The sequence below is a fragment of the Pituophis catenifer genome, unplaced genomic scaffold, assembly GCF_029215685.1.
Source record: "Pituophis catenifer annectens isolate HBS135680 unplaced genomic scaffold, rPitCat1.0.hap2 SCAF_2, whole genome shotgun sequence".
Classification (NCBI taxonomy): Eukaryota; Metazoa; Chordata; class Lepidosauria; order Squamata; family Colubridae; genus Pituophis; species Pituophis catenifer.
In genome coordinates, this window is record NW_027256882.1 from 197,215,575 (window position 1) to 197,230,942 (window position 15,368).

Genomic DNA, 15,368 nt, shown 5'->3' on the forward strand with positions numbered 1-15,368 from the left:
GAGATGCTTCTGGGTACAGCCATGACTGCCAGCACTGCCATTCCCTTGCATTATTTACTGTATGGCTACTGGGAAATTGACAGGAGCTCTGCCAATTTTCCCATTTAATTCAAGTGTGTGGGAGGCCTGCCAATCATCGGGAAGAAGGGAAATCTTTGCCCCCAAATAACCCAGTTGGTAGGTTGGTGAGGTAGAGCAGGGGTCTCCAACCTTGGCAACTTTAAGACTTGTGGACTTCAATTCCCAGAATTCCTCAGTCAGCTTTGCTTTGCTGGCTGAGGAATTCTGGAAGTTGAAGTCCACAAGTCTTAAAGTTGCCAAGGTTGGAGACCCCTTAGGTAGAGGATGACTCGAGAGGAAAGGAAAAAAGAGCTCGCTCTCAGTGCATGGTGCAGACTTTTTTTTCCCTACTTCATCAATCGCTTTCCCTATTTCAAATCCGAACCAACTCAGAAAAATAATACCGATACAGATTTCTGCAAAAACTAAAGATACAAAATGTGCTCTGTGCTCTTGCTATTTTATGTTCCAAAATGTCAATTTGTTTTATTTTATGACTTGCATTTCCTTTAGTACAAATAGACCTCAACTTAAGGCTATTCATTTCGCGACTGCTTGAAGTTACAACAACACTGAAAAAAGTAACTTACAGCCAGTGATAAAATCCAATTTTTTTTTTTATTACCGGTTCTGTGGGCGTGGCTTAGTGGGCGTGGTGTGGCTTGGTGGGCATGGCAGGGGAAGGATACTGCAAAATCCCCATTCCCTCCCCACTCCTGGAGGAAGGATATTGCAAAATCCCCATTCCCACCCCACTCCTGGGGGAAGGATATTGCAAAATCTCCATTCCCACCCCACTCTGGGGCCAGCCAGAGGTGGTATTTGCCGGTTCTCCAAACTACTCAAAATTTCCACTACCGGTTGTCCGAACTACTCAAAATATCCGCTACCGGTTCTCCAGAACCTGTCAGAACCTGCTGGATTTCACCCCTGCTTACAGCCCGTCTTCCCAGTTACAATCATTGCAGCATCTCCATGGTTAGGTGATCAGCATTCAGGCACTTGTTAACTGGCATGGAGTTATAACAGTTGCAGCACCTCAGGGTCCCTTTGGGACCTTCCCAAACAGCTTCTGACGAGTAAAGTTAGGGAGGGAAGCCGGAGTCTCTTAATGATTATATGATGTGTTAAGGTTATTGTTGTTGTGTTACCAACCAGCAGAATAGATTGCACAGAGAAACGTTGCTGAGAGCAATGAATAAGAGTTATGCAAACTGGTTTATCAAAAGCTTACTTTATAGTAGAAAAACAGTCTCATAGTCTTTAAACAAATTCCAAGTCTTTGCCAGTAAATCAGTCCAGTAGTTACAGAATCTTCTTACTCAACAAACAGTAGTTGGTTAGAATAACAAACTCACTCTGGTTCACAAACCACGATGGTTGCAGATCCATCCAATGATAATTAGCAGATAACAACTCCTCTCAATGGTAGCTTATCATCAACAGCAGCATCATAGCAGCAACCTCTCAACAGCATATCATAGCAGCAACTGAACACGTTGCAGTACCTTGCTTAAATATTCTTACAACCAGTAATTATGTGATTACAGCATGACTCAGCATTAAAGCCACATAATACATATACAGATAAAGTAACAGTACACTTATATTGCCTGTACAACATAGTTAGGCTCAAACCATATCCTAACATGATGCACTGAACAATTGCGCTAATTTGCTTAACAACCATGGCAAAAGTTGTAAAATCGGGCATGACTCACTTAACAAGCACCTTGCTTAGCAGTGGAAATTCTGGTCCCAGTTGTGGCTGTAAGTCAAGGACTACCTGCAGTACTTTCTCTTAGGATTTCATTTTGTTAATTTACAAGGTAAACTAATTAGGGAGTGAATATCCTTTCTAAAAGTATATTCTCTTAGTTTATGAGAAGTGTACATCCAATGGGATGAAAAGCAGATGAAGCTGCAATAGATATTTTTACAAAGGTAAGAGGACATCTTGAAGCCGATCAATTCATGAATGGTTTGAAGAATAGAGATAAACTTTTCTTCTCCTTCATTGAAACTTCGCACACAAAAGAAACTGGTCCATCTAATGAGACAGTTTGGTACCTTCTTCCTTTCTGTAACATGTGACCGGTTGTTGCTGGCAGGAGATCTGTGGTGGATGGTCTGATGCAACCAGTTTCTTCTAATGTTAATTTTCCCGTCAACTGATCTGAGGATTCTGGGAATTTTAGGGATCATTGGATTAGGGAAAGCTGTTAGACCTGTTATTTTCTCCACAGGACGGTTCACGGTAGGTATTACTTCATATTTATGGGTTGGCTTCTTCACCATGTAGAGGTAATAGAGATTGTAAAATCCAGGCTGTCCATGGAACCTTGGGCAGAGTTGAATTTCAAATATTGCCCAATAACTCTTGGAGTATCTGGGCTGGGCAATTGGCAGTATGTTGAGATGAACCAATATCAGAACCAGAAACTATGGATAATCCAGTAGTTGCCTCCAAGACCAAATTGGGGCCAGAGCAAGGACAAGGTGCAAACCAAAGAACAGATACAGTCAGATCTCTTTTTAAAATTTCCAGTGGAAATAAGAATTCTGAAATTCTATTGCTCTGTGGCCAAAAAGATGCAGTGATCAATCTAGGAGGAAAAAAGTCCACTTAGGACAGTCTTGGGCCCACCAAATGCATGGATTTCAAGACTCAGAATTCCCAACCAGTATATCTGAAACCCATGCATCTGGAGAGTGCCCAGGTTGATGACGTGGAAAGTCTGAAGAAAGTTCACCAAAAAAGTTGTGTACAATTCAGTGGTTTACTACAGGAAAGTACACAGAGGTCTCCAAAGTGTCTGACAGGAAGAGCCTGACATTGCCTTAGTTTAAATAAAAGTAAACACAAATCACATATTTTTCATCCTAGCCAGTACGGTAGTCCCAAAGGTGCTTTTTAAGAGGCAGCTGGACTTCTTGTTTTTCTTTGAAGACGTTTCGCTTCTCATCCAAGAAGTTTCTTCAGCTCTGATTGGATGGTGAGGAATGGAAGGATTTATATTCCTTGCAGACAGCTGGTCATTTGCATTCTTTTTAGAGAGTCATTGAGGCCACTTGGCCTTTTATAACCAAGTGGGGTGCCCGGCCGGGCTGATCACCCTGATACCGTGTTTCCCTGAAAATAAGCCCTAATGCATCTTTTGGAGCAAAAAAAATATAAGACTGGGTTTTATTTTCGGGGAAACACGATATAACAAAGGATCTTACTTAACCCAGTGACAATCCTTTAGCAAAAAAGAGGTTCATTACTTCTTAAAGTCTCATTCTTTTAAAGTCTGCTGTGCAGACTTTAGAAAAACAGTCATATTGTGAACATCTTGCAGTCTCTATCCATTCTTTTAGCACTGACTAGATATGAAATGGGATGTAGATCCATATCTGGGGCAAATAAGATAATGTTAGATGTGATTGGCTGTTTTCCATGTGAATATCCAGTCGACTTTGACGTGAAAAAGGTACAATTCTTGTTCTGCCCTATTTTCTTAATAAGGCAAGTTCTGTGTTTAAGGACATGCACATTTCTATCTTATCATAGGAAAATAGTGCATATTTTTAATTAGATGTTACTCAGATAAAATTCCTAACTTCTGCCTGGGTCATTCTACTGTGTTATTCAAAATGGTCCTTGTCTGTCTCTAAGTGTTTCGTCAGCTAGAACTGGAACTTCATCCCTGATATTGTGTGATTAAAAGTTTTCCCATCTCTAGCGGTGCTTTGGGACTGACTCAACCTAGCAAGGGATTGCATGAATTTGTCAGGATAAGGAAAAAGGCTATTTTGGAAATTTCAACGTTCTAAGATAGTACAGTTGTTTGCAACACATACTGTTCTGATCTAACAGTTTGAATATGCCTCTGGTGTAATTTGGGTGCCATGTCAACTCTTCCTTTTGGCATCCTTTATTTCACGATAATACTCAGACAGCAGTGGCTTCCTACTTCCCAAAACCAAACCAGGTTGCGCAAAACGTGTATTTTTGAAGACTGTTTTTGCAAATGATAGTTTTGACCAGGAGAGGGCATTTGTCAGCCAATGGAAATATTCTTCTGGCAATGGTGAATCTTGCAGTTATTTCACTGCATTGCCTCTTAAGAGAGTGGTTACATCAGCAGGTTTTGCCATGAAGAAAAATATCCTACCCTGCCTGGTTCTTCTGTGAAATCCGCAAGAGGTATTCCTGCCCCCCCTCCTGCTAAAATGATGACTCTAATAGTATTTGTTGGAGTCTATATGAGATAACAATATAAAAGGCTAAAAAAAGAAAATTGATCTCTTCTGCCTGTACATTACACTGATTACCGGCATCTGCTGATTATTGGCATGTGCTACTGTCTTGTTTTCATGAATGTCTCATTTTATAAGCCCTCTACACACACACATCTTTTCTCTGCTGCAGATGTGCCTTGCTGAATATGGTGACCTGTTACAAGTAGTCGCTCGTTAAGAAAAGAAAGCACTGAGAATGGTTTTCAACAACAACTATTTCAAGGCAGAATCTCAATTCTGGGGAAATAGCCCTATGCTAGTATCAGACTGGCTGCTTGTCCATCGAAGTAGAGAATTGGCTTGTTGTCGGCATTTAAAACATCTTGATCTGAAGCCAAGCAAGCATCTTGTGGAAGAGTTCACAAGCAGAGGCTTGCTTCTTTTTAGGTTACGCAGTGTGCAAGGTAATAATCTAGGGTCTGTTTATAAAAAGATTTAGAGCAGGGGTGTCGAACTTGATTTTATTGAGGGCCACATCAGGGTTGTGTTTGAGTTCGCGTGGGGGCGTGGCTGGGGTGGATGTGAACAGTGTGGGTGTGGTCAGCTCAATGTCCTGTAGCCTGCATGCACCCCCTCCTTCTGTTTTTGGTTGTGACAGCTTCCTGCAGCCCTCTACCAGCCTCCCAAGCTCCGTTTTCTCTGGCAGAAGGCTGCAGGAGGCTGTCGCAGCCAAAACAGAACTCGGGAGAGCCGAGGCACCCTGGGCCAGTCCTTCGCTGTTTCCAAGGCGGCCCCACGGGCCAGATCCAAGCACCCTACAGACCAGATTTGGCCTGCGGTCCTTGAGTTTGACACCCCTGTTTTAAAGTGTCAGTAAAGATTGGATTTGAGCTGCAAAAGTTCAGAAGACCACTATGTGGCAACAGGAGTTACATAAAACCCTTGCTTTTCATTGCTATTTATTTGGTGGCTGTTCTTGAGTTTTGCAGCCACATCTTGTGGTTATTTTAATCCACCGAGGTTATGACCGCCATGTTTTACACAATACTATTTGCATATCCAACATCCTTTATGTGGCATTTTGTCATTCACACATTTCAGAGAATATTAGGACAGATTTTGGCATGTCCATATAACTCACGCATAACAGTGGCTGAGAGTAGAGGATCTTACTTCCGCCTCACCAGAATACTGTAGTCTCTACAAGATTTGTTGTGGTGGCACGCTACTTCAGGGCAGTGTTGTTGTCATTTTCTCACAAAGGTATTTTTAATGAGTTTTTTAGGAACATCAGCCTTACTCCTAACATGATCACAAAGTTTTACCAGAAAGCATCACAATAATCCTTTAAAAAATGTTATAAAAGGAGCAAATGTCTTCAAATTACAGATAAGGGATTAAGATTTGTACTGATTATTTTTCAGGAACAATGCAACATTTAATCTCCAAAGACTCCCTTCTTTCCTTTTGCGATTTTTGAGGTCCATTGGCAGTCTCTGTTGTGTGCAAGCCAGCCTGCTGGCAAAGATTCAGAAGAGCATTTTTGGTTCTCTACCTCCTCATTTCTGGAGTTAGGTATTTGCTGAAGTGCAGATCTTAGCATTTTCTGGAAGCACTTGATGCTCACTCAAACCTGAGCACCTGGTAAAACTATTCCACCTATTCGTTCTCAGAATTATCAGAAAGGGATGAGAGAGAGAGATTTAGGAGTAATGGTATTGCTTCTTACTTAATTTCAATTAAACCCTAACTCTAACCCTAACCCTAACCCTACTCTGATGTTTTGTAGATATGGTCAGGGGAGTTGGAAATGATGATAAATTGGCTTTATTGGTGTTCCTAGATAATTGGGATATTGGAATTGAGGTGGAATATTGAGTAATTTTTAATATATTAAACTATTAGTGACTCAACAGGGGGCAACAAATACATTTTATGAATAAATGTTATTGATGTTTCAATGTATTCATGAAGAAGTGACAAAGAATCATAAGGAGAGAATGGTATTGTTTAAAGACAAAGATGTGACTGTAGAAGAACCCCAACAAATGGGGGCGGGGGGAAAGATGAGTACAAATTGGGAAAATAGTATTACACACACTGATATATAATAGAATTTATTATAATTACAATGTGCATGTTAAGGTTAGAAGATGGAAGACTATGATTATGTATATTTAATTGTATTATTATTGTTAGCATTGTTTAAAAAGTATATTGACCCAGTCAATATACTGTCCACAAAATATGTATGGCTGTTAAAGGAAAATTACAATATGCTTAGAACTGCTTTTGGTCCACAATGAGAACAATTTAAACAATTAAAACAGTATTGGGTTTTTTTAAAACTTACACATGAATATTTATCATATTATAATTATCATTTGATATTCTCATAATCACCCTGAAATCAGAAACTGTGTCAAATGGATGGCCAGCAGAAGAGAATGATTGAATTATTGGGGAGGGGTGTCTTCTGCTGTGCTATGTGTGGAAAAAATGGGCAATATTAGGCAAATGATAAAGGAAGTACTTTGAAAACAGTAGGCTTGAATGGGGAGATAGATTGTTCATGTGTTCTTTTGAGAATGAAGATTACATCATACTTATCTAGAAGATCTCTCCTAAATATGTCATTCTATGTCACACCTGAAACATTTGTCCAATACACACACACACCTTACCTCAGATCTGGGTATTTTACTGGGTATTTTACAGCCTCCAAGTCACATCCGGCCCTTTGGCTGTCCCTGTCCAGCCTATGTGAGGTCAGTTAGAAATTAGAAATCAAATTTAAATAAGCATTTAAATATCATACATCATGTGCATAGTACAATGGCATTGCTTTTATTTTGAAGGTGACTGCTTTTTTTCCCCTTCAATTTACATATGTGCATGCATGCGTGCCTACATAGTTTTACAGCCCTAGGATTCGGCCCTCCATAATAGTCCCAGTTTCTCATGCGTCACCTTGAGAAAATTAATTGCCCACCCCTGCCGTCTCTGAACACAGCCCTGCTTCAGAGAGAGAAAGATGGAGAAAGAAAAATATAATGAAGAAGAAAGTGGTTTAGCATTAGCGTGTGCCTGTCATAAAAAGAAAATCTGTTTAATACAAGCCCTTGGAGGGCTACTGCCCTCAAGAAGGTTAATCAAACAACAGGGTAGGTCACCGATACCCAGAGGTCACAGGTAGACATGCCAAGACTGAAAAATGAGTTTATTCAGCTGATGGTGAGGAGGCAGCTATGGCCACACCCCAGCAGATGAAGTTTCAGCTTCCAGTGAGTTGTTTGCTTTGGACATTGTGGATGGAGGCACAGGCTGAGAGGAGACGAGTGTAGCCAATGGGCATGGCTGACTCATTTCTGTCAGGATTGTTTTCATGGCTTCATTTGTTTCATGGCGTCATTTGTCGAGCCATCCCACATTTTTGCTTTCATGGGGGTGGCAGAATGCAACCTATGCAGGCGGTAGAAAGATTAAAGTGACTGTGAGCTGAGATCAAGTCAGTGAAAGGTAAGCATCCTTGCCAGGTATTGCTTTTGTTATGATGCTGGAGATATTGAGTCCCATCAGTCTAATGTTGGCTGATACAACTTGTGACCTCTCAGATTATACCAGCAGTTGAATATAGCAGCTCTCCAGGAAAATGAGAAGTTGGGGGGGGGGGGGGTTTCTATTGACTTATCCTGAGATGCCAAGGAATAAAACAGGTTGTTACACATTTAACAAGTTACACTAATGTGTAATTAGGTAGGTAGGGTGTGCTCATTGACTGGCAACACTGCATGAAAAAACTTTACCCATTAGTAACCAATAAAGGTGCAATTAGAAGTATAAAAAGTGCCCTGCACAGTCAGTCAGACAGAGACAGACAGATAGGCCAACATGTCTGTGCACAGATTCACATAAAAATACATATGTAGAAATCACTCTTTCTCTTCACTTGCCTGCTATTATTAGTAACCCTGGCTTGATTGGTAATTTACTGAAATTAATAACTGCTCTCCATACGACAAGCATTTCTCCATGTTGCTGTCAGACTTTAGAGGGCAGCAGTGCAAAATAGGCTTTATCTCTTTTCCTGTTCCTCCAATTATTATGCTTTGTGATGTGCTAAACATCTGTTTCATTTGTGACTCTCACATTGAACAACCAAAACCAAACTTTGATAACGAAGTAAATAAAACATCTTATTGTATACTGTTCATACTGTCTTGGTTGTAAGCCGCCCAGAGACCTTGGAGAGTTGGGCGGCATAGAAATACGAATAATAAATAATAAATAATTTTTTTTAAAAAAAATTAATCACATGGAGTCAAGCTCAATTTAAGGGTATCTTTTGGAGTTTTTTGGTACTTCATAGTTGAAAGTACCAGTAATTGGTGAAAACTTATATAGAAAACATAATATGCAAATAGTACAGCAATGCATCCTTACAGACTTTGGAGTGTAGACACCTACGAAAAATATGTGCTGAATTAATGAAGGGAACCATGTCAACATATCCTGGAGCCAACAACCTACAGTATGTCTTTAAAGGGAGATAATCATCTCTTCTCCTTTAAATATCAGGAAATCTTGATTGCTGAGTTAGTTCTCTCTCTCTTTTTAAAAAATCTGTAAATAAATCACCTAGGGCGTTATCTGTTACAGTGCATAAAAAAGGATTTTAAAGGATGTTGGAATTTAGCCTGAAGCTCTGCTTTGTAGAGTACTTGACCTTTTCAAGTCCTGGTATGCTTTGATATTTAAATAAATAATAAATAATAAATAATGGCAAGATATTATGGTATGTATTCTTACCATACAGTATTGTGCCCCCCCCTTTCTCCCCCCCCTCCCTGCCTACAGGATCTGGCAGCAACCTTACATTCTTTGCAGCTTCCTGGTTTGTTTTTGTAGCATTATAGGTGCTTGTATTCACACAAGGCAGTAATTTGTCATATGATTTGTTTGATTTTGATATTATACAGTGTTGAGCAATTCAGTTGTTTTTAATACAGCTGCCTAGGAGTTGATTGGTACTGGCTGCATAAAAGAGATCTTCACAATAAAATTGTCAAAAATCTAAGCACAGATTAATATTTCATCAATGACTTTTCAATTCTAAAAGGTTCTGGGTTTCTTAGGGAGATTTTCCTGATGAATCTTTCCCGGAGCTTCCTCGGCCAAGATCTTATATTAAGTGACCTTCCTATTGATTAATGATTGGGAAACTAGTCCAGCTCAGCCAATGGCATATTTAGGAGATTCCAAGCAGTCAAGCTCCCTTTAGGCCAGGGGTGTCAAACTCATGTGGCCAGTGGGCTATTTAGATCTGGCCCACAGGGCTGCCCTGGAAACAGCGAAGGACCTGCCCACAGTGCCACAGCCTGCGAAAATGGAGCTTGGGAGGGCCCACCCGAGCTCCGTTTTCACTGGCAGAGGGTTGCAGGAGGCTGTCACAGCCAAAAACGGAGCTCAGGAGCCCGTTTTCACTGGTAGAGTGCTCGGGACACCACAGGCACCTCCGACACAAGTGGCATTGAGCTGGCCATGCCCATCCTGGCCCCCCAAGTTCAAACACAACCCTGATGCGGCCCTCAATGAAATTGAGTGTGACACTCCTGCCTTAGGCTGTTTCAAATTTGTCTGAACTTCCACAGCATAGTTGGAAGATAACTTTAACTATAGGTCAAGAGCACGGATCTCCAAGCTTGGCAATTTTAAAACTTGTGGGCTTCAACTCCCAGAAGTCCTCAGCCAGGACTGGAGATCTCTGGCAAGAGTATGGAAAATTCAAGCGTCTGAAGACTTCATGCTTGTATTCTCTTTCTGCCTTGCAGATGTCATGGAATCCTCAGTATCGGAGTTCTAAATTCCGCCACGTTTATGGCAAGGCCGCCAGTAAAGAGAACTGCTATGACAACGTACCCATCACCCACAGTGTCTATGACAACCAGTTTTGTGCTGTCAATCCTCGTTTTATTGCCGTGGTGACCGAATGTGCAGGTGGAGGCGCCTTTCTTGTTATACCAATCAGTCAAGTAGGTATCTCCAAGCCTGTCCTATATAACTGGCTTATCGATGTGGGGCGGATAAAGACATGGGAGGCCAAATGTTGATAAAGCCCAAATCAGTAACTCGTTTTCAGTGAGGGCTTTGTTTTTGCCCTGATTGGTCACTTGAAAAATTAGCAATATTGTCTGCAATAACTCCATAAGTTGATACACAAGCAGTGGGTTCATTTACATGTAGTCCTTGACTTACAACCATTGTTTACTGACCATTTGAAATTACAACGACACTGAAAAAAAGAGACTGATGACTGTTTTTCACATGACTGTTGCAGCGTCACCATGGTCACAAGGATCAAAATTTAGATATGTGGAAACTGGCTTATATTTATGATGGTTTCAGTGTCCTTGGGTCATGTGATGATCTTTTGCCGAACGCCCACAGAACTGGTAGTAACAAATTTTACATTTCACCACTGGCCCATTCTCATGTTTCCTTAATGTTGGCGTGACCAAGTGTTAATCCCTGATACGATATTTAATTCATATGCGCTCATGACACTGTTGTCTCATGCACAGCAAACAGCAGAGGCAGCTTAAAGTTGTCTTTAGCAGTTCCAGTATTCATAGTAGTGCTCGACTTACACCAGTTCATTTAGTGACTATTCGAAATTACAACAGCACTATGACCAGTTTTCTTATGACCAGTTTTCACACTTAACAACCATTGCGTCCCCATGATCCCTTGATCAGAATTCAGATGCTTGTCAATTGACTCATATTTATGGTGGTTGAAGTGTCCTGGGTCCTGCGATCACCTTCTGCGATCTTCTGACAAGCAAAGTCAATGGGGAAGCCAGATTCACTTAACAACCGTGTTACTAATTTAACAACTGCAGTGATTCACTTAACAACTCTGGCAAGACAGGTCGTAAAGAGGGGCAAGACTCACTTAACAAATGTCTCATTTAGCAACAGAAATGTTGGGCTCAATTGTGGTCATAAGTCGAGGATTATCCGTATTATTTTTTCTCATTTCAAGTTGTAAGTTCCTCAGGTAAGGGATGAAATAAGGGAAAGGCAACATCATTAAGATGTAGCAGAACAAAACTGTCTCTGGGACATGTTTGTTCAGCATTTAGGGAAACTTCACCTCACAGATTTATTGTTGTGGAGAAAATAAGAAGAGGAAAGAGTATTACCTTTTTTAGTTTTTAATGGTTATTAATTGTTTAGTTTTAATTTGTTAATGGGTTTTAATTCGCACTGTTTTAATTCGGGCCAAAGTATATAATTCTTTTAATTAATTTTAAATTTTGTATTGTTATGTATTTTAGTTTTGGCTGTGCACCGCCCTGAGTCCACTAGGAGAAGGGCGGTATATAAATTGAATAAATAAATAAAATAAATAAATAAAAATTACCTATGTTCGCTGCCTTGAATTGAATTATCAATTAAGTGATAAAAGTGGAATAAAAATCTAATATATATATAAATAAATAAATGTGAAACAACCTGTATATGCTCTGCATAAATAACTAATAAAAGAGGCATACAGTTGGCATATATTGTAGCCCTAGCCTTCAGTGCCAAGATTATGATAGACTTAATTGGAATGGACTTTACTACCCTGTTTCCCTCAAAATAAGACATCCCCTGATAATAAGCCCAATCGGGCTTTTGAGCGCATGGCAATAGGGCCAAGCGCTTATTTCAGGGTTCAAAAAAATATAAGACGGGTCTTATTTTCAGGAAACACGGGTAGATGGCAGCCTTGCATTATTTAATTAATTTGTTTAACAGGGTACTAGTATTTCTCTCCCGGCCTCCTCTTGGGGAATGACTGCTTTAATAACTGTTAACTATAAGGAAGCCAGCAGTAAGACATGCGGAAACTGCTTTTTGCTCCTGCCCTCTACGTCCCTTCCTCTAATCTACCCCGTTACATCTGTATGACTCCATATTGGCCTGGCTCTGCCACAGTTCGATAAAAGTCTTGCTGTCATGCCCCCGTTGGAATTATTATCTGGATCTTCAGCTCCCTGAACTCCTTGCTTGGCTCTTGTTTTGCCAAATACATTTGGGATTTATTGCTGTGCAGCCTGGGTGTAGACAGCATTGGGCTGGACTAACTGCAGCCAGAGGCTGTTTGAGGTTTGTGTGGGAGTTTGTTCTCAGTCTGCTTTAGGACTTGCCAGTAACGTGGGAGCGTTGGGGGAGATTTGGAGCAATGAAGGGGCTGTTTGAACTGCCAGCTGTTTGTGTTATCTCTGTGCTGTGCTCTGGGTCATCACACTTGGGTTGTGCTCCTTGTGTGTTATGTTTATACTGAAGCTATTATTTTTTTCTTGTTTCCTTACTTTATATATGCCCTACCTTTCTGATTTGACAAGCATTTAAGGTGGCAAATCAAATATGAAAACAAAACATAGAAAGTTTTAAATGAAAAATAAAATTATTGATACTAGAATTTTTTTTAAATTAGTTATCCTAAACATTTTATAACACTAAAATTACCTGATAAAAAACTGGGAACCCACATACATCTTTGCAGATTTTCTCTGCAACAGTGGAGTCCAGATGCATATCCAAAAGAGTATATTTCATGCCTTGGGTACAAGACATGAAAAGACTCTCTTCCATGTGCTATAAATAGAAGCTTCTCTTTGTAACATGGGAGGCCTTGATCCTTAGACCTAGATCTGGAATTGGAGCAGCTATGTATGTCCTTATTCAATGTCGTACCTTTGAATGGCTGTTAAGTGAATGGTTGTTAACCGAGAACTATCTGTACAAGCACATAATGATAGGTAATGTTAAATTGAATTATGCATTAGAGAATAAAGCATTTGGTATTTTAAAAGGGGGAGATAAATTAAAAATCAGCCTGCTTTTGATCCAAACAAATGAGACCACAAACATGCATGCTACTTTATTAGCATTATTATTATATACACAACAATGTGAAATTACAGCTGTTAGTTCTTCAGCTGGTGTTTGCCTTAATATGCATCAAGTTCTTCCCAAGGATGTCATAATGTATCAGTTTGTATATGTGTGGATCCAAGTAGTATGGCCTTTTTATAATTGATAGATGGAAATTTTAATAATGATGATGATGATAATAACAAATATCACAAAATATCGCGACCCGGCCATCGAAACTACGCGATTATGGATGAAACATATGACAGTGATACCCATTGTCATCGGGGCACTTGACACCATGTCCAAGAATTTTACAAAATACATCAAGAAATTACAGCTTCCTGCGATAACACCAGCGGAACTGCAAAAAACTGCGCTACTCGGAACATCATACATTTTAAGAAGATACTTGGTTGATACCTAGGATGCTGGCAGCAATCAACCATCAGTGCCAGTCAATGATATTTATGATGCATTTTTAAATGTTCAGTTGACTGAGTTTCATGTTTAATGGATAAAATAATAATAATAATAATAATAATAATAATAATAATAATAATAATAATAATATACAAAGACCTACAAATAGAAATAGAACAACTGTGGCAAAAGCAAGCAAAGGTACCAATAGTAATAGGTGCCTTGGGTGCAATCCCAAAACAACTGGAGCACCACTTGAAAACCATAGGTATTGACAAATTCACCATCAGTCAATTGCAGAAGGCGGCTTTACTTGAAACAGCTTCCATCCTGCGATGATACCTGTAACACCATCAAGCATCCACATTTGCCTATCCTAGGTCCTTGGAAAGGACTCATTAGTTAGACAAAAATGCCAAACCCAGTCTGAACATCTGGCTGACTGCGCGAGGATCATCAATAATAAATACGATAAAAAAGCCTTTTCAGAGAACTTTTCATTGTAGAATTAAACTTTTCCATTTGTTTCTAGACAGGAAAACTTGACCCGCATTACCCTCGCATCTGTGGGCATAAAGGAAATGTATTAGACATCAAATGGAACCCCTTTGATGACTTTGTAATAGCATCATGTTCGGAAGATACCACAGTAAGTCAGAGTTACGAACCTTTGCCTGAGTCAGGCAGAATACCGCCTAATTTCTTCACGAACCCAATCAGGAGCACAATCACTCAAGTTTCCTTTTCTTGTTTGTTATTATGATTAGTTATGTATTTACAGCTGGATAGCACAGTCTGTATTATGCCCATGGATTTTTAACCACGGTGGAGCTAGCCAGATCAAATGAAATCTGATGTTGCTAGGACAAATGATCACTTAGCAACATTCCATGGACTCTATAAAAATTTGGGTAGGATGTCCAGTGTGTATTGTGACATTGCAGTGCAAGCTCTGCCCCTGCACATGGGTGTGTGATGTCACGATGCATGTTCAAAAGGGACAAAACTTACATTACAATTCATCATTTGCCTCCCCCCCCCATGCCCCTGGTATCCCTTTTAACTGTGAAAATGAAATGATGCAGAATCCATGTGCCAGATTCTGACATCTTAATGTTCCAGATGGTTAGCAGACCGAACAATGTCACATCTGCATTGCTTCTAACATCGTCTTTTTTCTAATACCTTCCAAAAGATCACTGTAAATTCCCCAAATGACATTCTAGTTTTGGATTTAGAAGTTTGGAAATCAGGTTCATGGGCGCCCTTGAGCAAGACTGATTTTTTTTGTGTGTGTACTCTATCTCTTGTCGTTGTGGAGTAGCTAAAATGCCATGCTTTGGAGAAAAGGTGGGAAGTAAATTGTAACGAAAAAGAAGTGCAAGTGAAGAGAACATTTCCTTGGGAATGAAAACATGTTTGATACCTAGTCTCTGTTCCAGGTGACTCAGTGGCTAAGACACTGAACTTGTCAGTCAGAAAAGTCGACAGTTCAGCGGTTCGAATCCCTAGTACAGGTCTTCTGCGTGAGGAGCAGTTTGGACTAGATGACCTCCAAGGTCCCTTCCAACTCTGTTACTGTTATCTCAGATGCTATTTAGAAATGCAGGGACTAAGAACAAGCGAACGCCCTCGCTCATTTTGATGGATGCCAAGGCTACCTTCTGCCGTGCAGGGGAACCTTTCTCCTTTTCTTATTGGTAATCCTGTGTGTAGTACTGGAACATGAAATAA

The 15,368-nt window shown here is 40.1% G+C and overlaps 1 protein-coding gene across 1 annotated transcript in view; it reads left to right on the top strand.

The window, feature by feature from the left end:
- Positions 1 to 15,368, top strand: part of CORO2A (coronin 2A) — a 62,830-nt gene that overhangs the window by 31,244 nt on the left and 16,218 nt on the right. Inside the window, exons 2-3 of the mRNA XM_070938490.1 lie at positions 10,116 to 10,316; positions 14,167 to 14,283. Coding sequence (XP_070794591.1) covers positions 10,116 to 10,316; positions 14,167 to 14,283 — 318 coding nt within the window. The remainder of the gene's footprint in view (positions 1 to 10,115; positions 10,317 to 14,166; positions 14,284 to 15,368) is intronic.